The sequence below is a fragment of the Coenobita brevimanus genome, chromosome 17, assembly GCF_032717465.1.
Source record: "Coenobita brevimanus isolate Jiangsu-jjx chromosome 17, ASM3271746v2, whole genome shotgun sequence".
NCBI classification, from domain to species: Eukaryota; Metazoa; Arthropoda; class Malacostraca; order Decapoda; family Coenobitidae; genus Coenobita; species Coenobita brevimanus.
Genome location: NC_136970.1, coordinates 20,420,921 through 20,445,729, shown reverse-complemented (window position 1 = coordinate 20,445,729; position 24,809 = coordinate 20,420,921). Strand labels below are relative to the sequence as shown.

Sequence of the window (24,809 nt, the reverse complement as noted above, 5' to 3'; positions counted from 1 at the left end):
TCTTCTTTAAGTATGCATTACTGGTACTCACTTATGTTTGTTTGGAGGGCGGTTTTCAAGAAAACTATAAGCGGTATCACATCACTGACGGAGGAGGAAGAGCTACTCAGTAGTTTTGTGATTTCCTCATAGGGTTTTAAGGGATTTACACATTTCGTTAGTAATATCCATTCAGTGTTGCTGATTTTTTCAATCTTTGAATTAGTTGCAGCATACAAGCATAACGACTCCTTTAGTTCTTAAATCTTTTCCAACATATGCAAAGTACTGTTCCACCTTGTAGGAGAGTCATGTATAACACTTAGCAAAGACTCCTGGAGTCGGTCCTCGATCTTTTTAAGTTCATCTTGAGCCATTGTTGAATGACAAAAATGAGAAGCAATTGAGCGGCACTTGCGAATGATAACACCAATTTCTTTCTTTGAAGCTCTTCCATTTTTCACGACTAGTTGAATCTTATGTACAGTGCAGTCTACATTATTTATACCTGAGAGAAAAAGAACCCTTTTCATGTTTGCACCAGCATCACGTAAGACACAATGAACACCAACGCCACTACACTGTGACTACAGAGCTATAGTGATAGTCTATATTCTATAACTTCCAACTCAACAGTAAATGCTATACAGCTATATTCTTTTTCATAATATTATTTAGAATACCAATAATAGATAGATAGGCAGATATATATATATATATATATATATATATATATATATATATATATATATATATATATATATATATATATATATATATATATTATGCACTGATATGTTTTGTAATATCCTTATATCCCCATTCTCAAAGTGCGGATGCGGACGCAGATGCGGATGTTAAATTTACCATTACTGCGGATGCGGATGTTACATGCATTGCAAATATGGATGCAGATGCGGATGCGGAGTTTTTAAAAATGCGGATAATTTGGGGATCCGGATGCGGATATCTGATACACCTCTAAAACACACACACACACACACACACACACACACACACACACAGATCAGAGTAGGAAATGATCGTGAACGATTTTGCAGTTTATTAGAACTAAAAAATAATTAATAACTTACTCATAATGGAAACAGCAAAAAACTTCATAAAGGCACTCGAAATAAACCGTAGCTAAAATGATAGGAAGAGGTGATTATAGGAGATATTATTCAAAGTAAATAACCATAAAAAGACCGTTTGTGACAAAAATTATAATAAAAAACAATTTAAACTGGCAAAATAATGAGAGAGAGAGAGAGAGAGAGAGAGAGAGAGAGAGAATGTTTAAAACTGAAATGCATTTAAAGAAGTAGCAGATATTCATACCACTTCCAATGCTCTACTTCACTTACATTCACCATAAAAAATGTCGGAACAGATCAGTAACATCATGAAAAATGCAAAGAATCATATTACATTACAACTAAAGCTAAACAAGCTGAAGAAATCGTGTACAAAGACCGTAGTTTGGACACGATTAAAAAACTTGATTTAACATGAAATGAAGTGAGAAAAAATGACAAAATGACGCACCATAACATTAAGGCAAAGCAAGGGAACATGAAAGACTAACAAGATTTACATTTGTTATGAAGTACAAATTTGGAAGGAATGGAGCATGTAGAGTAAACCAGAAATATGGTGTGAGGGAGGCTGGTGTTTTCCTTGACATGTTTCTTTGGTAACTGAGTTTGTTGTCCTCCACTGGGATGGAATGGACACACAAAATATTAAATTCCGCTACACCCCCTTGCATGGCTGCCACAGTTTATTATATTATTTGACGTTTCTAGTATAAATGAATTTCCTGTCCATCACTGGGATAAGGATAGTACACACAAAAAAAAATTTATTGGTTCACCTGGGCCAGCTGTATTTAATTGTTAGCCAAGTTGTCCATATATTTTCTTGTCTGCCTAACATTTTATATTGGCCAGCTCCATGTTGCCCTTATTGCTGGTCGCGTTTTCTTTCTTGTAGTCTTGAATTCTTCTTTAATTGTGGCAGGCAATTCTACCCTTTAAAATTAACCAATTTTGACCACCCTGTGATCTAGTTGTGTTCATAGGGTTTTGATTGCTAGGCAACCACTTGTTGCCTAGCAACGGTTGAAAACCCGTTTTTTTCTTGTTTAATTATGGCAGGCACTTCTACCCTCCAGAATTAACCATTTTCAACCAGACCTGAACACAGTGACCATCCTGTGATCCAGTTGTGTCTGCATGGCTTTAGTTGCTAGGCAACACCTCGGCAATGGCCGAAAAACCGCTTTTTTCGTATTTTTCATATTCTTTAACCCTCTCGCACGTAAGTTTTCAATAAGTTTTGATTCCACACACAGAACCAAAACTTCGCTCAGGCTGGCTCCGCTCGCACAACAAGGGAAAAATTTCTATGGCCCAATTTACCCTAGGAAAGTGCTTATACTGTTTTAAATCGCTTCCCATCATCTTCGTTTATACTATCAGCTAAGAACAAAAAAGAATATAAAACAAATGAATAAATGTACAGAAATGAAGCCCGAATAAATCTAATTTACATGAAAGCTAACTTCTCATAACTTCCCAACATCACCGTGAAAATTTTTTCCCCATGACGGGCAGTTGCAAAGGACATGTCGATATGCAGAATTTCATGATGTTTCATCTGTGAAAGTTTCAAGTTGATACGTCCAATAGATATCGAGTAAATCGAAAAAAAACTACAAGAATCACCTAAAAACGTCTGATTTCTTTATTTCGTATGTTGTTAGTAACACTAACAAACATATATGTAAATTCTTTCCAGTTCTGTAGCCCAAAGGTCAAGGAAGCTCTTATTGTTATGGAGAATATTAATTCTGAAAATTTACGATGGGTTGCACGCGGTGACAATAACTTCATTCTGGCCTCTAGGCTGAGTATGTTCGTCTTTCGTAACTTTTCCCCACTTATTTTCACACATAGGTTACTTTGCTTTACAAAAGCACAGAGTTGGTCCAGTTCCCGTGCCAGCAAGTCCCTAGGCGAGCTAGTGAACCTTGGCTCGCTAATCCCGTAGACTTCACCATGGCACGAACATCTGCTACTGCCTACGACCTGTTGAGGGGAGCATCCAACAGCAGATCAGAGCTATCGGGAGCCCAGAAGATCAGGGGTACTGTTCGTTGGTTCAACGTGAAGGCTGGGTATGGATTCATCACGTGCCAGGACGCTGGTGCTAATGTTTTTGTCCCTGGCCATTCAATCGTTGCATCCAACAAACAACACCACCAGTGTTCTCTTGGCGAGGGTGAGATGGTGGAGTTCAGTCTTGCACAGTCTCCTAAGGGTCCTGTGGCCAGGGATGTCTCTGGGCTGGGAGGTGTAGCTGTGTAGGGCTCTGCCCATGCATGGCGACATCCCACTACCCAGAGACACTGGCCTCAGGATCCTGAGTCCTCTGGGAAGATGGACACCATCGTTGCGATGTGCATCGCAATGGCGAGGACTTTCTGCGGTGATGACAGGGCAGCTCTGTGCATTCTCCTCCCTCAGATCTTCAAGGAGAATGGGCTGCCATGCCTGGTCATCCCTGAGAGCTTCGCCCACGATGTCCGTCCCACCATTCGTCAGGGGCGTCGGCCCCGGCCCCAGCAGCCAGCCCAACCTCGCACAACACCGCGAAAACAACTGCAGTTGGATGCTCCTCTTAACAGAGGGACTGCCACTATACCTGACGACCCGGCACCGAACTCGGACCTTGCACTGCCTACTGAAGATCACGCATCGCCACCGACAGCTGAGGACGGAATGGAGACCACCCCCGACCCTCGAGACACCCTAGATCCTTCTGCCCTGGACGACGATGATCTCCAAGACACCACCAATTGAGACCGTCAAGAAGAAAAAGAAGGGGAAGAACAAGAAGGGGAAGGTGTAACAACTTGCCCTCTCTGTCAACTCGACCCTCGACCTGCCTGCTCCCACCACCCCCACGACCGTCTGCCCTCAGGATCAAGCCAAAGCCAGCATCAGAGACATCATCCCACCTCTCCATCCCACCATCAAGCAACGTCTCGACTCCCTGTCTTATGAGGAGCTCCTCGAACACAGAGACAGTTACTGGGAGAACAACTTCTCTGACACACTCGACGCCCTACTGAGACTCTCGACGCCACTGCAGTTCAAAGAAGAGCTCCAACGATGCCTAGAGGACATAATCGACACTCACCCCGACGATACAGCCATTATGCACTACACTGTCAACAGAATTAAACACGAAAGACAACAGCTTCCTCACTGACCAGGCTAATTAATGGCTCGGCCTGCACTTCAGGTGCAGGAAATCTTTAAATGGAACAAACGAATTTACAAAAGTATGCATAAGAAATCATCAGCTTGATCAAGTTTTCTTCAGATTTTGATGTGACCTATACTTTATGAGTATAATGAATGAGAGAATAGGAATGAAATCCACCACGTTTTCCCTAGGAGAAATAGATAGTACACAGATTTTATACCTTACAATACAATAGTATAAAAACTAGATAGATAAGCTGGTTACTCATGTCCTCTAGCAGTGTTGTAGTGTTTCTTGAGAGGAGATGGAGTTGCAGAGAGGAGGACAGGTACGATGACAGCCTGTGTGTGTGTGTGTGTGTGTGTGTGTGTGTGTGTGTGTGTGTTAGAGAGTATTTGTGATGTGCGAGTGTGTGTGTGTTAGAGAGTATTTGTGATGTGTGTGTGTGTGTGTGTGTGTGTGTGTGTGTGTGTGTGTGTGTGTGTGTGTGTGTGTGTTAAAGAGTATTTGTGATGTGCCAGTGTGTGTGTGTGTGTGTGTGTGTGTGTGTGTGTTAAAGAGTATTTGTGATGTGCCAGTGTGTGTGTGTGTGTGTGTGTGTGTGTGTGTTAGAGAGTATTTGTGATGTGCCAGTGTGTGTGTGTGTGTGGAGTGATGGCAATGGTGTCAGTTGTCATAGGAGTGATGGCAGTGGTGTCATTTGTCATAGAAGTGATGGCATTGGTGTCAGTTGTCATAGGAGTGATGGCAGTGGTGTCAGTTGTCATGTAGTCTTTCTCTGATAAGCCCTTGTGAGACATTGTAGGTTTAGTGTAAAATAGGAGGGGAACAGTAAAAATCGGTTAGGAATGTTCAAACCTGATTTTCTCTGAAAATATATAAGAAACACATACACTTTCTTCAGAAGCACACTGCGCTATATATAACACAGTATCACTATACACACGTAAGGTATGGATGGTCCGGTAGTAGGAAATCAGGGTTTAAATGCCTGGCCGCGCACTCACACACACTTTGAGCCTGACTGACGGGATAATACTGTGCTATATATAGGGCACTTGCCCCTCTGATAAGCTCCAGGCTGTTCCCTTAGATGTGGGTACCCTCAGCTTTGACTCAACCAAATTTGACACAAATCCATCCACAGGAAAAGTTTCTATGACCATTTATAGGAAAGTTGCATCATGTTGCATCATCGGTTACTCTTCAGACTGCAAGGCTTATGACTCACATTGCATCATCTTGCGCAACGGGGTTAATTGCAGCAGATTGGCATGGGAGGAAGGTAGAGTCCCGGAGGATTGGAAGTCAGGTATAATTATTCCCTGGACGGAGGAAAAGGGAAAAAAGAAGTATGTGGTAATCATAGGGGCATTTGTCTTCTCAGTGTAATAGGGAAAGTATGTAGTAGGATACTTACTGACAGAGTTTGGAAACTCTCTGTACTGTTGTTTGCAGATGATACTGTGTTGTAAACTGGAGACGAAGGGGAGCTGCAAGGCTTGGTGGATAAGTTTGGGAGAGTGTGTAAGAAATGGAATTTAAAGGTGTAAATAGGGAAGAGTAAAGTTATGATCTTCGAGAGAAGTGAAGTTTGTGAATGCACAGTGAGGTAAGATGAGAAGGAAATGGAAAATGTGAGTGCATTTAAGTACTTGGGTAGTGTGATGTGTAAGGATGGAAGTTTAGAGGGTGAAGTGCTAGAATAGGTACAACAATGAAGACAGGTTGCTGATTCCTTGAAAGCAGTAGTAAGAAACAGGGAAGTGAGCATGGAAGTGAAAAAGTTACTACATGACAGTATTGTGATACTAACTCTGAAGTATGGAAGTGAAGCTTGGACGTTGTTGGAGGGACAGAAGTCAAGAGTGTCAGCAGTGGAAATGAGTTAATTGAGAGGAGCCTGTGGAGTCACATGGAGGGACAGACTGACAAATGAGGATGTGAAGAAACATCATGGTGTGGATGTGGATGTGATGGGATGCATTAGGACAAACACACTAAGATGCTTTGGCCATGTGGAGAGGATGGAGAGTGGGAGACTGACGAGGAGAGTGTATGTGAGTGAGGTGGGGGGGGAGAGGGAGGGAGAGGCCAAGGATGAGATGGAGGGATGGAGTGGAGAAGTATATGAGAGAGGAGGGTGTGAGCTGGGAGCAGGGCAGTGAAATGGTGGGGGACAAGGCAACATGAAGGCGATTTGTTTGTGGCCACTCCTTATGAGATTAAGTAATCTGGCAATAGATAGATAGATAGACTTCTTCCCTTTAGAATTAACCACCAGCTATGATCTAGATGCATCAACAAGGTTTTGGTTGCTAGACAACTACTTGTTGCCTACCAACTAGTAAAAAAACGTTTTTTCGTACTTTTCACGTTTTGAGCCGTAGAAGCATTACTAATGGGTATAGAAACCTCTGACTTAGGTAGGTGTAATCTTGAGGTCATTCTCTATCGGAAGTGTTCCATCCATTTTTTCCCATCTCTCCTCTAGTTTTCAAGTGGCAACCATGCAAAGATTGGCCTCAGTGTTCCCAGCAGTCATGTTTGATTGTGGCAGGCACGGCTACCTTTAGAATTAACTGATTACCACAAAGCCTGGACACCATGTCCAGTGTACGACCTAGTTGTGTCCACAAAGTTTTGGTTGCTAGGCAACTACTCGTTGCCTAGCAGCGGCCTGCTTAGCCCCTCTGTGGTTGTGGGTCCAGATTTTGTCGTGTCCCCAGTGGCATGCCCTAACACTACTTTCTTTTTAGATTTCGAAAATCGATATTATTTAACCAATTTGAAGAGCAACGTCTTGCGAACCTGGCAGTGTCATTTTTAGCTTCCTAAACCCATGCTATGCTTCTAATTGAAGCGTGAAAAATTCGCAAAATGACTGCGTAAACGCTTGTGAAAACTGACAAGAAAAAAATTCATTAACAAATATCCATATTTTCACCCCCAGAAAATTGCAGCAATGCTGAAATGAATTGAAACGACTAGATTTGTGTATTACAGACAAAATCAGTAGGCTACACAATATGGGAGGTTTCATATATATACAGTATATCTATCTATCTATCTATCTATGTGTATTTTCACAGTTTTTATGTGTCTTGTGTTCATGCAAGTATCGAGTTATTTATGTTGTCTGTGTATGTGTGTATCTCGCCTCTCCAAAGAGAGGCGAGATACATTTTTAGACTCTTAATATGGGTCCTGCTTTCTGTGTACAGGCTGAACCTCAACGGCCCGCGTTGCCTGCCGGCTTATTTTGTTAACGTGTTTCATCCATACCCGAAAATCCTTTCCTCGACAGGGATGGGAAGAATAAACAAAATAATTCTGACACATCCCCTCCCCGCTGTGTTTAATCGTTAGCCACTGCCTGTAAGTATTATATATATGTATTATATTACTTGGCGTCTTTCTGGCAAAACAGTGTCCTCTCCATCACTGGCATGGGAAGAGTACACAGAATATTGAATTCCGGTACACCCCTTCCTGGCTGTGTCTAATGCTCACTTAGTTTGGTTGTGGGTTTGCTTCTTTGCTTACTACATCTTATTTCAATTATTCATCCTTTAAGGGAAGAATAACACATACTGTATATTGATGGGTAGGCCGATATTCACTTTCTCGAAAATGTTAAGCATCATTCCTCTCTCTCCCTCCCTCATCTTCTTTCCCTCTCCATCTTTCATATACATATCCTCCGTCTCTGTCTGTCTTTCTGTCTGTCTGGGAACCTAATGATTTTTTAGGTTACCCTTATTACTTCATTTTTAATTCGCAAGAGCGGTAACTAAATTTGGAGTACACAATGAATCAGGATAAAATGGGTGCCAAGAAAAGTGCTGGCAAAAAGAAAACATAATACTAGACCTCTTTAGAATATGATCTGAATATAACGTTCGAATATACAGTAATCCATCCCTCCGACACACACGTCTTGCTGCCACAATTCTTTCATCGTCTCCTTTCAAGCTTCCACTCACCCACTCTCCACCAGTTTCCCACCCTATCTTCTCTTTCCTTTATTACAACCCCGTCTCTCTCGCCATAACGAGGACAAACATGGTAACAGCATCGATATATACATCCATCGATCCAACCATACATACATACATAGGACGACAGGCACATAACTTACTGTAAATGTGATTGTGTGATAAACAACTGGATCCTGCGAAAAGAAATACATAAACAAATTATCTATACCTCTACATAAATGCTGTGTAGTATGTGGGGGCTCTCATCATCCACTCACTCAATGTAGTGCTACTCTCAGATGTCTACCCTTTCCTCTCTTCCTTCCTTCTTTACTTCCTTCCTCTTCTGTCTTTCTTTTCTTCATTCTTTCCTCTTCCTTCTGCCTATGGATGACTCAACACTGAGTGACAAGCCAAATAGTTTTCTGTACACCAGGAAACCATTTACTACGTTGGGTGGTAACCATATAACCAAATTATGGAGTCTGGTGGTTTAGTGGGTAATTAAGGCGCTCCTGTCGGAATGAGCCTATGCAGATTTATATCCAAGGGCTGGTTGGTGATTATTGCTCACGTAACGCCACTCAGGGATGAGTGTGGCTGGTCACTCTCATCTTAAATGTCAGGACTAACTTGCCTAGCCCTGGGATTCTACGCACCTCATGGGACCACACAGTAGTAGATGATGATGATGATGACAAATGTACTTGGAGAGAGAGAGAGAGAGAGAGAGAGAGAGAGAGAGAGAGAGAGAGAGAGAATCAGTCGAGCCGGGGGGAAAATGGTTGTCCCAAAGTTACCCCTCTCTCTCTCTCTCTCTCTCTCTCTCTCTCTCTCTCTCTCTCTCTCTCTCATGAATCAGAAATTTGTGAGGAGAAGAAAGGGAGGAAGAGGATAGAAAGAGCGAGCAAGAGGGACAAGAGAGTTAGGAAAAGGAGTGAGAGAGGAGGAAGGCAGTGATAATGCGAGAGAAAAGAGAAATGTTCCCCCGCGCTAGACCTTAATAGATCATTAATACAGCCCTGCTAGGTGACAGGAGGGCGCTACCCCTCCCGGCATGGCAGCTACCAGGCTTGGCTCCAACTCACGACCCCCCCAGTCCGACGCCCTACCAGTGAGCCTCTCTGCCTCCGGAAAAAAAAAAAAAAAAAAAACGCGCTAGGAGAGATGGAGGTGAGGTAGGACAATGGGAGGGAGAGTGAAGTAAGGAAGTAAGAGGTAAGGAGAGGGAGACGGGGAGGGATGAATAGGGAAGGAAACTGAAGAAAAAAATGAAAAGATGAAGAGATTATTAAAGATGAAAGATACTAGTTAAGAAATGATGATATGTGAAGGAGGAAATGATGATGTGAAAGAGTTAATTGAGTGTAGAAATGACTGGCAGAGTGATAACATGACCAACAAGTGCAGTTAAACGTAGATAGATGTATAGATACACCGACGGATTGAGAGAGAGAGAGAGAGAGAGAGAGAGAACGGATAAGAAAAAGCAGGAATTAATATGAAAACATTTAAAAGAAATTATATAAAAAAAATAAAAATTCGAAAAAGACAAGTGAATCCACAAAGAGACAAAGAGAAAAGAAGAGTACAGAAACAAAAAAGATGAGTCATTCAAATAATATAAATACATTACCTTCAGAAAAAATGTCAGTATTGTATAAGTGAAGGTTACCCAGTTAAAAAGCAAGTACACAAAATTCCACCACTTCCGTGAATTAGAAAAAAATTAGAAAGTATTTAAGAAATTACAGGAGAGAAGAACAGGTGAGTCAAAAATATAAGCCAGAGCAACAGGCTGGGCAAATCGGTGAGAGAGAGAGAGAGAGAGAGAGAGAGAGAGAGAGAGAGAGAGAGAGAGAGAGAGAGAGAGAGAGAGTTCCTTAATCCTGGCAGGACGCCGAAAGTCCTACATGAACTCACCGATGGGAGGCTAACACAACAAACACGTGTTTCAATATTTGCCTTACTCTTGTGTTTCTTTGTTCCTACTTCCATCATCTGTCTGTCTGTCTGTCTGTCTGTCTCTCTCGCTCTCTCTCTATGTATAATGAAATATGTATGTATGTTAGCATGAATATATCTATATCCATATCTATATATATGGGAAACCAGAAAGAAATTACCCAAAAGTGTCAGCGGGAGGAAAAGTACATTGTAAACTGATAAATGACCGTCGCTGGGAATACTGATTTTGTTGGTGAGGAAGGGAAAAGATAATTATGATGAAGGGAAGGACCTGAGTGGCCATTATACTATTTATACTGTATATCCTGAAGGACATGATCAACAACAAATTACAAAAACAACCTCACCATCATCGAGAAGGAAAGCGAGTGACAAAAATTCTCTCTCTCTCTCTCTCTCTCTCTCTGCAAATATTCACCTCCTCCTTCCACTCTGATATTGTCGTTCTCGTTCCACCCTGCGTCTTGTTTTTATTAACAGTTTTGATGAGCTGAGTTGTCTGTGATGGAAGTCTCTCTGTCTAGATGCTGAGGGAGTCGGTCATCTATACTTATATATGTCCCTCTACTTATTTGTCTGTTTTCTTATACTGAAAGATATATTTATATGTTGGTCTGTTTAAATTTCCAAATATTTATTCTTAATAAGATGGAGAGGTAGATCGATTGATAGATGATACACACACACACACACACACACACACACACACACACACACACACACACACACACACACACACACACACACCTTGCTCACTCACTCACTCATTAACCCCCCTTTACCCCTTGGATATCCCCCTTCCTTCCTCGATACCTCTAAGCCTTAATTGCTCATTCACTCACTCAAGTACTCCCATTTCTTACTTGCTTTCTTGTCCACTGGCACTTTTTATTACTTAAAGGCTAAAAAAATCAGTATCAATAGTTACTTACCATCTAGCTCTGTCATTCATTTCGTCCTTTCCCCTTTCTCATGCACTCAGTCTCTTACTCATTCCTGACAATTTCTTTCCAGCTCATCTAGTTGTACTTATTGTACATTCACTTATCTCCTCCCACCCACTCTTTCTCAATCACCCACACTTAAAAATCACCCATTACACAATCTTATGTGTAATGTCTGACTCATTCTCACCTTTTTTCTACTCTCTCTCTCTCTCTCTCTCTCTCTCTCTCTCTCTCTCTCTCTTTCTCTGGACATATTCATTTTTGTTTGGTTGTTTGTCTACTTATCTTTTACTTTTATCGATCTACCTATCTATATATAATTCAATATCATCATCATCATCATCATCATCAGCCGTTTCAGTATCCACTGCAGGACCGGCCTATCCCGACCGAAGTCGGGACGATACAGCCAATGTATCTCTACCAAGTGGCTTAGGCTGTCTAGTAGAGATTGTATGTAGGGTGAGAAGTGCTTGTAAGTGTAACTGTAGTGTTGTAGTGGCTTTGGATGTGTGTGTAGTCTGTGAACCAAGTGTAACCGGCACGCGCAAGCCGACTGGGTGCAAGCATACTTTATAGTAAGCGACACTGGTTCAACCACAGCACCCCTTGTGTCCTCCAATGCAGTACGTGGCTGGGTGAACACTCCCAAAGTTTATTACCCCGGCGGGGCGCGAACCCTGGTTCACTCGTGCACGAAACGCACACTCTGCCATTCAATATACTCGTGTGTGTGTGTGTGTGTGTATATATATATATATATATATATATATATATATATATATATATATATATATATATATATATATATATACTGTGTATACCGGTATAAATATTTTACAAAAGAAAAGCGTCATCAGAATAGAAAACGAGGGATACAGTTACCTGGGGCAAATATTAAAATCAACGAAAGACCGTGATAGCGAAATACATACGTGTAGATGCATTAGAGTTGGATGGAAAGCTTTCGGTAAACATAGAGACATCATAGATCGTAGCTTGCCAATATGTATGAAACGAAAAGTATATAACTAATGAATAGTTCCACCTATGACGTACTGTACGATTGTGAGACCAGGAAACTGGCAAAATCGATGGAAAATCAACTAATTTGTTTTCAAAGGGAAATGGAAAGCTCAGTGTTCGGAATATCTTTATGAGTCAGCAAAAGATCAACTTTGGTGAGAGAGCGGACTTAAGTCAAAGACATTAAAGTAGTTACAAGAGAGCAGAAATGGAGGTAGGCAGGTCATGTGTACAGATTGAGAACAAATGCCAATAATATTTTTACTCCTTACACCGTAACATCCCATATTTTTTTAATACATTACCATGATGCTAAGTATTCTGTACATCGATCCAGCTTGTATATATATACAGGGTGTAACGCGACGTATGACAAAAACTTACATCAATGATCTATCATGTAATTTTGAGTATATTTTGTTCTATAGACATATGCTCTCTGCGACCCCAGTTTAGTACCCAGCATTCGGCTGTTTTGTGTAAAAGCTTCGTCTCTTGCATGTGCCATTAGGTGAGAGCTTCGCAGGGCGACGGGAGACGAGTATTATTAGCTTATACTGTACTGTACATGAAAATCCCATATCCTATCTGTACACACGAGTTTTAAGAAGAAACTTTACGTAGTCTATTGATTCTTTAACGTCAAGGCATGCATTCATGCAATTCTTTTGCACAAATCCACCGTAATTAAGGATCAGATTCAAATTTTATGGCTTGCAAGGGAGTAGGGAGGGAGGGGGGAGAGGCTGGAGTGTTGTTGCCAGTTATGTAATATTTGGTTTGTTGGATGTTGCTACCAGCATTATCATAACACCCACAGCTCATTCAGTGAAAGAACATTACTGTATTGAGTGACTAGCATCATTTTAAGTCAGGAGTAATATTATTATTCATTACAATTTTCCTGATGCAAGTAAAAGTGGCACCATTTTTTTCATATGATGTTGACGTGAGAACAGTGACACAAGCTTGCCAATGTAACGACTATGCAGCTAGACCTATTTTTTGCTTCTACTTGCGGCACTAACGTCCGGCAACATAATATCTAGCTACATTCTGGATATTTTTACCATTTTTAGGTGATATTCTAGAGATTTTATCGGGTTTTCTAGCGATGTTTTGCAGTGTTTATTATCTAGCGACATTCTAGCAAGTTTTCAGGACTAGACTAGCGAGATTGATGAGAAGGACTTGGCAACCCTGCGTCCACTGTCATTTGAACGGGAACATTTGCAGGGGAGGCACACACTTCAAATAATGTTCTCCGCGTTCTGTTGTTCACCGGGTTCAGCTTCACATGTTCATAAAACAGCATGCCACGTACGTACAGCAATGAAGAATATGCAGACACCGTGTATTTTTTAACGGATTCTGCGATGATAATGCCAGTGCTGCAGAGAGGAACACAGGTGGAGATACCCAATGGCGCCACGTTTACTTGCAGCAGAAAAACTGTGATAAATAAATTTCTTCCTGACATAAAGTGAGGCTAATCTCCCTTTAGAATTACGTTTTTTCACTGAATGAGCTATGGGTGTTATGATAATGCTGGTAGCAACATCCTACAAACCAAATATTACATAACTGGCAACAACACTCCAGCCTCTCCTCCCTCCCTCCCTACTCCCTTGCAAGCCATAAAATTTGAATCTGATCCTTAATTACGGTGGATTTGTGCAAAAGAATTGCATGAATGCATGCCTTGACGTTAAAGAATCAATAGACTACGTAAAGTTTCTTCTTAAAACTCGTGTGTACAGATAGGATATGGGATTTTCATGTACAGTACAGTATAAGCTAATAATACTCGTCTCCCGTCGCCCTGCGAAGCTCTCACCTAATGGCACATGCAAGAGACGAAGCTTTTACACAAAACAGCCGAATGCCGGGTACTGAACTGGGGTCGCAGAGAGCATATGTCTATAGAACAAAATATACTCAAAATTACATGATAGATCATTGGTGCAAGTTTTTGTCATACGTCGCGTTACACCCTGTATATATATATATATATATATATATATATATATATATATATATATATATATATATATATATATATATATATATATATATATTTAAGTTTTATCATAAGGGTCCCAAAGGGAAGGTTGAGTGCTCGACTGTGAGGGGAGAGAGGCTCTCTCCTGCTTACGGTCTCTGTGACAACACTGTGTCCTCCAGCCTGAAGCCTTTGCTTTTCGTAGCCCCATTAGGAGTTACTACATCGACTTCTAATCCCATAAAGTATATTTTGATAGTAAGTCTTATTTAATAATATTAAAAAAAAAAAATTTCAATGAAAAATTGTAAGATATGAGAAGCACAAAACAGCTGTGTGAAGGAGTACAGAAACAGCTGTGTCTGCAGGTTGCTGCCCTGGGATAAGACTATGCAGTCACGTTCACCATTCTGATACTAAAAACTGTTTTGTAGTTATAAAATAAGGGTGAGGAACTCTTATCGTATGCAATATCACCCTAACAGCTGAAGGTTAGGGTGATCAAAGCGCAGCTGCATTATCTGATTCCCTGAAATATTCCTATGAGAATTTTTACTTTTCACATTCGGTATAAGTATAAGACTTTCATCTCAAGTATGTGAAACTACCTGAAAGTGTTAACACTTTCAAGGGTGCAAGTCTGGGTGTAAGTCTGGGAGTGGACTTCTACCAAGTTCTGGCATTGTATTCTACTTTTGAAACTGAATCCTTCATGGCCACTGTCTGGTTTTCAAGTATTTTTTACACCCAACCTGACCTGGAACAAGTCAAATCACCCTGGAGACTACTAGTATGTATGGAGATACAGCAAGTTAATGGAGGACCACCATCAACAGTAGTGTTTCGTCGACATCCATCAAGACCATACCCTTCTTCCTGGGAAACTTGAATTGAAAATCCTCAGCGAAGTAAACAAATTGGATGTCTAGTACCAATCGAAAGGATCAACGCTCCCATGTCTATCTCGTGTCCTTCACCAAGTTATAGGGTTGACACCTCTTTATACTGGGTCTTTTTTTTTTTTTTACTAACAACAATGACAGTCTCAAATGTTTCATCTATTCCTAACCACTTAAGTTTAAATGTACTCGTCAATTATGTTGAAAGAGGCTGTTTTCGGTAGGTACGTATGTAGCAAGAATACAGAATAATCAATGGAGCAAGAGGCTGACTGACTGGATTCCAAGAGATTGTAAGTGCAGAAGTAAATGGCAGGACACGAGGTGGACAGATGAGATAGAGAAGTTTGCCGGGATTGGCAGAGATTGGCTCAGTCTAGGAATTCGTGCAGAAGACTTGGGGAGTTCTTTGTTCAGCAGTGGCCAAAAATTGCGGGCCTAATCATATCCTTTCCCTTAAAAAATGTTTGCAAATGCCATTATCTCTGTTTCCATACCGTTATTGAGCCCACAAAGACCAATTCTGACCAAAAAGCCGAACAAAAATATTTTTGCATGTTTTCGCATGTCACAATTTCCGACAACGTTGCGCCGTCTCGTAGCACGCGATCGCCACAATTTTTGCTTGGTATTTTCCTGACGCTACCTGAACTTATTCCTACCCAATCCGAAAAGAATTAGGTCGATATCTATACCCGTTCTCGTGAAATAAACGAACAACACCACAGACAGAAACACACACATATAAAGCTTGACTTTATTTAGATATGGAACAGTGAATTTTTTTCTTGACAGGAAAACATGGGCAGGGAAAAAATGAAGGGGACAAAAGATGTGTTAAAAAAAGGTAGAAGATATTTTAAACTGCAAGAATATAGTAAGACTGAAATATAAAAAGGAGAGGACAGAATCTGAGAAAGAGATTATGAACTACGATATGGAGAAGAATGAGAATAGGAAGAAGGAAGGCAAGAAATTGGGGAAGAGGACACAGTGGGGAACAAGATTGTTTTTTTTCTTTTTACCAAAGCGGCTAATGGTGATGAGGTGTCGAGAGACGAGGGGGAAGGAGAGAAAAAGGGGTTGAGGAACTGAAGGAGGAAGGAAGGAAAACTAAGTGGAATGAAGGTGGGGTGAAGGGAGAGGAATATCAACAGCAGCTTGAAGAAGGTAGTGTGTGTGAGAGAGAGAGAGAGAGAGAGACAGAGACAGAGACAGATACAGAGACAAACAGACAGACAGAGGGAGGGAGAGAATACAATAACCTGTTGAATGTAGTTAGTAAAACATTAGGCCTGGTAATAAGTAATAGTGTTGGCTGGAGTCATACGTCGCGACTTAGGTCCACTCCCAGACTTATATTCAGACCTGCACCAAGACTTGTTCCAAGACTTGCTTCAAGACTTGCACCCCTGAAAGTGTTAGCACTTTCAGGCAGTTTCAAGCAAAGCAATAAAATAAAGTATTATACTTTAACTTAATGTGAAAAAATAAAACTTTTCATAGAAATTTTTCAAGGAATTAGATCATGCAGCTGCCCATTGACCACCCTAACCTCTAGGTGTTAGGATGATACGGCATGGGATAAGAATTCGTCACCTTATTTCATAATTATAACACAGATTTTAGTATCACGGTGGTGTATGTGACTGGCTGGCCTTATCCCAGGGCGTCAAGCTGCTGACAACAGCAGCCTCTCCTCTCACATAGCTGTTCTGTACTCTTCTCATATCTTACATGCTAGGGCAGATTTCACTTTCAAAACATTACTAACATAGGCACAATACAGTCAAAATACCCTTTTAGGGGAATAGAAGTCAGTGCACTAACTCATAATGGGGCTAGAAGAAGAAAGCTCCGAGCAGGAAGCCGTGACCCTGCTCCCAAGAAATCAAAACAGAAAAAGGGGGACCGGGCATCTTGTTTAACTTTTCCCCTCTCCAGTGTTGCCATATCTCCCCTTAGGACCTTTATGATAAAAAGTACTTTTAAACTGCCTATGATATTTTCTTTTAGAAATGTGAATAAATATCAAAATATATAGGAACTCAGTGGTAACACATTAGCCTCAAGTGTCATCGTTCAACTAAGAAAAAATAAATAAATACTAAATCGATGTAGGGAATACACAACACTATGGTAGAAACGTATAAAAACATTGGATATTACAGGGCAAGGTGCAAATATATTATTGGCATTTATTTTCGACCAGTACACTGCACAAATCACACACACACACACACACACACACACACACACACACAGGCAAAGGGGGAAGGTCAGTGATGCCAGGACTGTTACTCTCTGGATGCTAAATCAGCCCAGATTTGTAGAGAGGGAGAAGTGGAGGGAAGGATGGGGGTTGAGAAGAAAGGATGGTGGAAATGAGACTAAAAGTAAACTAAGTCAGTCCTATATGACCTTAGCCTTTGACCCCTTGACCTTTCTGACCTGATCAGCTCTTCATCCCTTCATACTGTATCACTGACAAAAATTTGGTCGGAATCCATCCAGGGCGTTAGGAGACATCTTGCCCACACCAATGACCTTGACCTCTGACACCTTGACCATGCTGACCTACTCAGTTCATTGTCCCTTCATACTGTATCACTGACAAAAGTTTGGTCGAAATCCATCGAGGAGTGCATAAGATATTGTACCCACATCCATATGACCTTGCCCTTAGACCCTTTGACCTTGCTGACCTAATCAAGTCACTGTCCCTTTATACTATACCTCTAACAAAAGTTTGGTCAATATCCATCTAGGGATTCAGATATTGTGCTCACCCATATGACCTTGACCTTGCTGACATAATCAGTTCATCGTCCCTTCATACTGTATCACTAACAAAAGTTTGGTCGAAATTCGTCAAGGGGTTTAGGAGATAGTGCGTCCCAGTGTTAAATTAAGTTGACTCCATATGACCTTGAACTTTGACCCCTTGATGCAGCTGGCCTAATCAGTTCATTATATCCTCAAACAGCATCACTGACAAAACAATTGGTGGAAATCTGTCAGTGGGTTCAGGAGATATCACGGCCACAGTAGTGTTGTGGACACCAGACCCACGCAAACACGAACCCTCACATGGATGGACAGACAGATCGCTTAATGCCTCCTCCACCATAGGTGGGCCGAGGTATAATTATAATAATATAATACCCAATACCATTACCAGCACCACCACTATCCAACACCAAGACTATATTAATATTTAAAAAAAGAAAACTCTGGAACTGTAACATTATTATTCCGATATCGCAGAGGCAGTCAACAAAATAAACAAACAGCTGTTGGCAATTGTTGATGCCACGTGGAACATCAAAACACTGAACATCAGCTGTTTTGTGTTGCTGGAAGGGTTGGAAGGGCAGCTCAGGTAAACACACAACCCACGGTCACACACACATTCAGGTATGCAGACGTATAGCCTATACACGCACAAACATGCGTGTATGCATGTGTGTATGCACATAAATATGAATATATAAATATAAATAGACAAGTCTCTCTCTCTCTCTCTCTCTCTCTCCCCGTCCAATCATTTACCTCTTGCCTATCTATATCAACTATTATCTAATTTCCTGTTAGTACTCATTTTTGTGTATGAATACTGGTTCTCTATCTATCCATCTATTCACTCTTATCACTATAAGTACGAAAATCTTATTGCTGTTTATTCTATCTGAACGAAAAATGAATTTATATGTCTATCTAACTATTATTTATCTGTCTACATATCTATCCATCCATACATCCACCCATCTGTCTCTAGCAGTCTATCTGTGTATCTTAGTATCTACCATTATATCTAGCCATGTTTATTATTATCTACCTATATCTATCTATCTGTATGTCTATCAATCTGTCCATCCATCCATCTATCCACCCCCTTCTCCCGTCCACAGAGGCGGAGGCAGTGGTAGGGGGTCCAAGTGAAATCCACATAGAGGAAGGCTCCCACCTCTCCTTAGAATGCTGGGTGAGAAATGCCCCCGTCCCGCCCGTCTATATCTTCTGGTACCACAATAACACCATGGTTAATTACGCAAGGCAACATCATCTGCAGGTAAAGTGCTCTCTCTCTCTCTCTCTCTCTCTCTCTCTCTCTTAGTGTGTACTATTTGCTAACTCCTTTCTTCCAGCATATACAGGACTCAAAGTTAGCTGTTAATCTCTCTATTGTTGTACTACGTTTAAAAAGGCTCCAACATGCTTGCATGTATCCGGCTTGGTCACCTAATTGTGGCTTCCCATCCCTCTTGATCTCTGGCAGCCTCCCAGTTCAGTCTGCTATCCCTGAGATCACACTCTATGACCTCGTTCCAAGTCTCTTTCGGTCTGCCTCTCGCAACCCCACCCCCAACGATCACTCTTCTCACTTTCTGCACTCAGCTGTCATCCCCCATCCTCTCCACATGCCCAGACCATCTCAATCTACCCCTCCTCATCACCACACCAAAACACTTCAGTCCCATCCTTCCTCTCAACTCCCCCATCGTAAGCCTAGCCCCCCAGGCCTTGCATTCAAGGATGCACTGTGCATCCACCTAATCATTGTCATTTTTGTATGTTTGAGTCTACAAATATCCTCTTCCTTTACTGCCCAGGTGCCACTCCCATACAGCATTACACCTCTAACACAGATGGAGAGTCCTCTGAAAGTCAGGAGAGGTTACAGCTACTTGAACGTCTTCCATCCACTCCTCACCCTAGCCACAGAGCTAGCTCCAGCCCGACCTCCAGCACATAACTATGTCTGTCTCTTTCAGTTTGCATAATTTTTTAATGCTTTCTTCACATGCAGTACTTTCCTTTCATATCGTGTGTGTGTGTGTGTGTGTGTGTGTGTGTGTGTGTGTGTGTGTGTGTGTATAGGGGCTCATCACATACGTACTTCTAAAGAGTGTAAGTCAAAGGCTGATTTGCATATTTGTTGTCAGCAAATACCGTACTGCTGCTTCGTACGCAATTTATTTTGTCTATAACACCTTTACTTTCTTTTGCCTGTTATATTTATCTCTCGAATATCGGTATACTTAAGATACAAATTACTGTATATAAGAGGATACTGAGATGTAGTATGCAGAATAAACCGATAAGCAAGACGTCCTACGAAACCTCCTATTACCATCTAAAATACCAAAGTTACTCTCACCAACTCCCCTCCTCTCAAGAACTCCATTCAGCCCCTCTGCTACTCGCATCACTGCTGCTCTGAACACTCTGTACCCCTTTTCCAATACAGCAGTGCCTGTTCAGCTTCCCTTCCTCCCTCCTCCCCCCCCCTCTCTCTCTCTCTCTCCTCTCACTACTGACTCCACATCCAACTTCCATTTCACTGAGTGGGGTTATTACTAGTCTGTGATGGGGTGAAGGTAATGAGAGAGAGAGAGAGAGAGAGAGAGAGAGAGAGAGAGAGAGAGAGAGAGAGAGAGAGAGGATGATATGATGATGACTAATGATGATAATCAGTATAATGATGGATAGGGTGATGATGATGGTGGTGGTCGTGATGACTAAAATGTGAAATTTATTGTTAGGTTGAGCACGAGAACTACACAAGCAGCCTGGTGGTCAATCGAGTAAGACCCACAGACGCGGGCACTTACTCCTGTCAACCCCACCTCGCCATACCTGCTAACATCACCGTCCACGTCGTTACTGGTGAGTTGACACACACACACACACACACATACACTGGTGTATGATATGCAAAATAAATCTCTAACGTGATGGTGCTACAAAGCCTCCATTGCCCATCTAGAATAGGCCCCAGATCCAACAGTTTAGCCACATTTTCTCCACAGACAAAGGGAGTATTGTTTTCTTTTACTTCTGGTGTTTATAGATAATTACCGTGGTGTCGTAAGCTGAGGTGGGGTACAGACACGGCAAGGGAAGGTAGTACACCTTATGATTTACTCCTGCATTAGCCAACAATATCCATGTATGATGCTGTTTTATACCTTGCAATTCACTCATTATTATTTAAAAATTCAGTTTATATCTCCGACTCTGAGCATACATTAATAGTTCGTTCCCTGAGGTCTACGAGTCCTACGTGCCACGCACCATTTTCCACTACCTCGGTGCTTAATACACACCATCCATATAGATTACATGCTAAGAGTATCTCATTCAGGACTGATAAGGTGTAAGAGGGTGTGTGTTTTCAAGTCTATGGGTCTTGTGGAAGATAATTAATGACGTCTGACTATTTCCTGCCACAGCCAGGGATCGAAGTCAAAGAGAGCCAGTCACTTCTGTAACCACCTGGCCACGGTGCTGACCCTGGTGAGAGGAATCTGTTAAAGCGTTGGTCACTGGCGACCGAATGCCGATCCTAGGTGGTCGTGGAATTTTCGTAGTGCCTCGTCCTTAGCGAATTATTTTGCATATTACATCTGGTTGGTAGGTGGGGGAGCCCACCATCCACTCACTCTATGTAAAGCTTCCTTCAAGTGAGCCTATACTGAGTGGCAAGCCAAACAGTTTCTAATAACCCGGTAAACCATTTACTGTGCTGAAAGGTAACCACAGCCAAACAGACGCCTAGTCGTCTAGCAGGTTATGACTATCTATCTATCTATTGCCAGACGCCTCAATCCCGTTTGGGGTGGCCACAAACAAATCGCCTCCAAGTCGCCCTGTCCCCCGCCATCTCACTGCCCTGCTCCCAACTCACACCCCCCTCTCTCATATACCTCTCCACCCTATCCCTCCATCTCATCCTCGGCCTCCCCCTCCCTCTTCCCCCCTCCACCTCACTCACACACACTCTCTTCGTCAGTCTTTCACCCTCCATCCTCTCCACATGGCCAAACCACCTCAGTGTGTTCCTCATAACGCTTCCTATCACATCCACATCCACACCACAACACTCCTTTATATCCTCATTCGTCAGCCTGTCTCTCCATGTGACTCCACAGGCTCCTCTTAAATGACACTCCAACCAAATGTGATCCATCACATGAACCACTATTACCACCATCCCTACCATCAGTACTACTGCCCGACCCCCACCACTACCACCACCACCAATACTACTGCCACAACTAATATTGCTAGCATTGCAGCCAGGACCGACATCACCATTACTGCAATCTCCACTGACAAACTAGCACTACCATCAGTGCTCCTACCACTGCTAATACCACTTACATCCTCGCCAGCACCTCAATCACCACCACCACTACCACTGGAATTACCACTATCTTCATTACCACCACTCCAAACACTGCCACCTCCCCAGCCACGACCATCACCTACCACCACCATCGTTACCACTACCACCACCTCTGTTAATTACCACCAACACCAGCCATTACCACGACTACTATTACCATCATCACCCTAACCGGTACCACCACTACCTTCTCCCACCACCACTACCACTACTCCCCTTCACCACCACCAGTACCACCACCAATATCACTAACTTGCTCTGATGGTAATGGCATCGAACTCGCGCCACTATATTGCCAACAAGGGCCGTAAAAGCGTCGATACGATACGCCATAGCAAATATCTCACAGTGGCTAGAATACGAATTCAGAAGCTCGGTTCATTTGACCCACACTCTTCAATCATTCGGTCGGTGCGGCGGAAATGCGGCGGATCCGGATTCAGATGAGTACTAAAACCATTACTGCTATGGTTGCTTTTATATTCCATTCTTGATATATCCAGAGGTTCTGTAGATGAACGCCTGCACGTGTTGGCACCGATATGCCCGGGTGGTGGAGCTGCCCGGTTATACAGACATCCTTATCCTGCAAGGGAGGCGAATGGACTACAAACAGCATTAGCCTGCAGTCCACCGGTTTCACGTTTCAGATGAGCCTGGCTTGGCACCAACAAGTACAGTCATCGGCCCCTATTACGATATTATCTATATGTCTTTTTGTCTATCTGTCTGTCTACCTATATCTCCCTATATCTATGTATCTGCCTGCATGTATGCATTTATCTACCTATCTATCTATCTTTTTATATATCTACATCTATTTCTCTGTATATATATCTGTATCTATATCTACTCATCTATCTACCTATCTGTGTGTTACAAAATTGACTAACTCCAAGTAAACGGAAGGATATCTCCACTAAACCTTTGATTAAGGTGGGCCTCTCAAGCTTAGCCTAATCTTTGGCTGCTAGTACTACTCCAGACTGAACAGAATTGTCTGGTGTATCTGAATATAATTCCTAGGTGTACCAGCGGCACAGAAAAGCTTATTCCAGTTAGTGTGTGAAGCCTCAAAGTGCTAGGACTTGGCTGAACAAAATCATTTCGTGTAAACATAATATACTGAACAAGTCGTTTTGCGCTTAGTCCGCAATTCACAGGTGTACTAGTAACACAGGACGTGATACTCGAGTTAATACTTGAAGTCTGTGACTGCCAGAATTTCTCTCAACTGAGCAAAATCGTCTGGTATTAACCTAAATAATATACTCTGTTACATCAGCCCCAGTTAAAATCGACTGGTGATTATATTAAAATGAATAAGACGTCAACATACTAAGGTTACTGGTACTGTGGCAGTGTGTAATCTATACAGTATGTTGTTAAGTATTCGTGTTTGAAGTTTAGAAGTTAGTAATAGCAGTGAATGTCTCAATCACAGTGTCACAGTGTCAAACCGTGCAGAAACAGTGGCGGATAAATACTGTGTTGTTGACATGGTTCAGGTTGGCTGCTCACTAGCATGCAAACCACGAATTCATTTTTTAAAATTTATTTTTATTTTTCTGGCAATCAAGCATAGTGTTTTTCTGCTTGCATCAACGAGATCAGTTTATTTTATGTTTTCGTGGAATTTATGTTTTGTTAGGAATAGTTGGTGGCGTTGATCAGAGTACATTATTTGTGGTACTGGACTAGGTGGGATATATTACATTTTTTTTTTTTTTACAGTGTTAGTAATTCTTGTCTCTTGTTTATTTGCTTTATTTCTTGTCTGGTTTCCTGAATTACAGGAAAACAGCTTATCACTCAGTATAGTCACCAGATGACCCAACATCGAATGAGTGGATGGTTGTGAGTACCAGCATCCATCACAAAGTTGAAATTTCCACCCAAAGAATATAAGCGGTCTTCCCAGGTCAGGCTGTTGTAATCTTAAATCATTCTAGATACAATGTCTTGTGAGTGTTATTACTCCGCCCTCTGTCATCCCAGGTGACATACTGGTATGTCACAGGGTCACTGAGTGACACACACCATTACATCGAGTCATTGGGTCGTATGAATTTCCGTGGTGAATATTCTGGACTCAGTAAAATGCTGTCTGGCAACTGTAGCGAGGTCAGGCAAGTTTTCAAGATCTTGGAATCCCGATTTCAGCCCACAGGTATAAACACTCGGTTATACACAGTGGCGTAGCTACCCATCTGACCCTGGAGGGGGAGTGTGGGGAGGCATGAGATCGATGGGGAGGAGCAATGTGTGTGTGTGTGTGTGTGTGTGTGTGTGTGTGTGTGTGTGTGTGTGTGTGTGTGTGTGTGTGTGTGTGTGTGTGCTATTATTGCTACACTGCTACTGCTATTAATTGCCAAGATATCACAAGAAATGTTCCAGAATTATTGCAACAGTTGAGAATAAATTATATTATGATTAAAACTTGTAGTACAGTATACAGCACGTCCGAAATCTTTTGAAGTTAAAAAATATTTAAACACTGAGATAAAGGATTAGATAAGGATATACTGCAAGGCATATTTT

At 41.8% G+C, this 24,809-nt stretch overlaps 1 protein-coding gene across 1 annotated transcript in view; it reads left to right on the top strand.

Moving 5' to 3' along the window:
- Positions 1–24,809, top strand: part of LOC145391130 (uncharacterized) — a 414,935-nt gene that overhangs the window by 373,902 nt on the left and 16,224 nt on the right. Inside the window, exons 5-8 of the mRNA XM_080265814.1 lie at positions 18,988–19,148; positions 20,623–20,746; positions 23,721–23,776; positions 24,267–24,438. Of these exons, the coding sequence (XP_080121940.1) occupies positions 18,988–19,148; positions 20,623–20,746; positions 23,721–23,776; positions 24,267–24,438 (513 nt within the window). The remainder of the gene's footprint in view (positions 1–18,987; positions 19,149–20,622; positions 20,747–23,720; positions 23,777–24,266; positions 24,439–24,809) is intronic.